At 31.8% G+C, this 1,387-nt stretch overlaps 1 protein-coding gene across 1 annotated transcript in view; it reads right to left on the bottom strand.

The window, feature by feature from the left end:
• Positions 1 to 752: 752 nt before the first annotated feature.
• dnajc10 (DnaJ (Hsp40) homolog, subfamily C, member 10) overlaps positions 753 to 1,387 on the bottom strand; it is an 11,419-nt gene continuing 10,784 nt past the window's right edge. The window contains 3 exon segments of the mRNA XM_025063705.1: positions 753 to 941; positions 1,126 to 1,233; positions 1,352 to 1,387. The exon segment at positions 1,352 to 1,387 is cut by the window's right edge and continues 50 nt beyond it. Of these exon segments, the coding sequence (XP_024919473.1) occupies positions 930 to 941; positions 1,126 to 1,233; positions 1,352 to 1,387 (156 nt within the window). The 3' untranslated portion in view covers positions 753 to 929.

The raw sequence follows: 1,387 nt of genomic DNA on the forward strand, positions 1-1,387 counted from the left end.
CAAAACTACCCAATTAAAAAACATGGACTTTTCATGGATTCTGCCTGAACCTTTTCTTTTTTCTCCTTCGTCAGCATATTCACTGGTTTACCTCCAGTTTCCTGTGTAAACACTGACACCTGCTGCAAAAACTAGGAAGTTTTTTTTTTAAGAAAAGTTTGTTTTTTTTTACTCTAACATCTTGTCTTAAGACAATTAACACAGTACCATAAAAAATATTATTTGGCATATAAACAAAATTTAAAAATGCATGAAATAATTGTTTAATTAATTAATTGTAAATGTCACACATCACATTAAAAAAAGTGATCTAATTCATATCGAGTAATTTGATTATTTGATGTAGATGTCTTGCAAATGATTTTTGAATGAATTTTTAAGGACTTTTTTTTTTGGATTCTGGATTCACAAACAAAAATGTAGTATTTCATAGTTCTAAGATGTTTACAAGTTGGGTTGCTTGAAGAGGATGAACCCAGATGAAGGGGTCATTATTCTTCAAATGACCAGATGATGATTGGACCAATTTTTTTTTCTTTTCTGAAATCTTTCTAATTGTAAAAGTGACACCTCATCAGACCATCTTAAAACGATGGAGGCCGAGAGATTTAACAAAATTACCGTGAAACTCGTGAAATAAATTAAAAATGTTTTAGTTTTATTATAAAAAAAACATAATATTTATTTCTGAAGCTTCAACAGTTTCTGCACAATCAATAAAACCCACAAACACCAGGTACATTTTTGAGTGCGTGTGCGTGTGTGTGTGTATGTGTAACATAAGTAGTGTTGCACAGATTTACTCCATAGAGTAAATAAATAAAACATGGAGACGCGGCTAAAAACGGAGTGTTCTATTGTTGTTCATCATCAGAGCAACAACCAGTGATCCTGCATCATCGTCAAACCTGACTGAGCCACCGCTGATGTCAAAGTTCGTCCTGAAAAACATCACATTTTTGTAGTTACAAGTCAACTATATATATATATATATATATATATATATATATATATATATATATATATATATATATATATATATATATATATATATATATACACTGCATATATATACACATGTGTATAATATGAATGAAAAAAAAAAACCATGATCTTGGTGTTTACCTTTGGTTTGTTATGTAACTGTGGTAACAGATGCTGCAGTCGCTTGGTGATGATATCAGCAATTTCCTTTGCGTCCCGACTATTGATATGCTCCCCGCTGTGTTCATTCTGGACACGGAAGATAAACAAAACATATGTTAAAAAAAAAAAAGGGTTTAGAATTGTTTGTTTGTTTGGTAATTCGGTGTATCGGTGGCTCGGTGTGTATGTGTGCGTGTCTCCTCACCCTCTTTTTTCCCAGATAAGGGTAAAACCGAACACT

Source organism: Cynoglossus semilaevis, chromosome 16, assembly GCF_000523025.1.
Source record: "Cynoglossus semilaevis isolate Cse_v1.0 chromosome 16, Cse_v1.0, whole genome shotgun sequence".
Lineage (NCBI taxonomy): Eukaryota > Metazoa > Chordata > Actinopteri > Pleuronectiformes > Cynoglossidae > Cynoglossus > Cynoglossus semilaevis.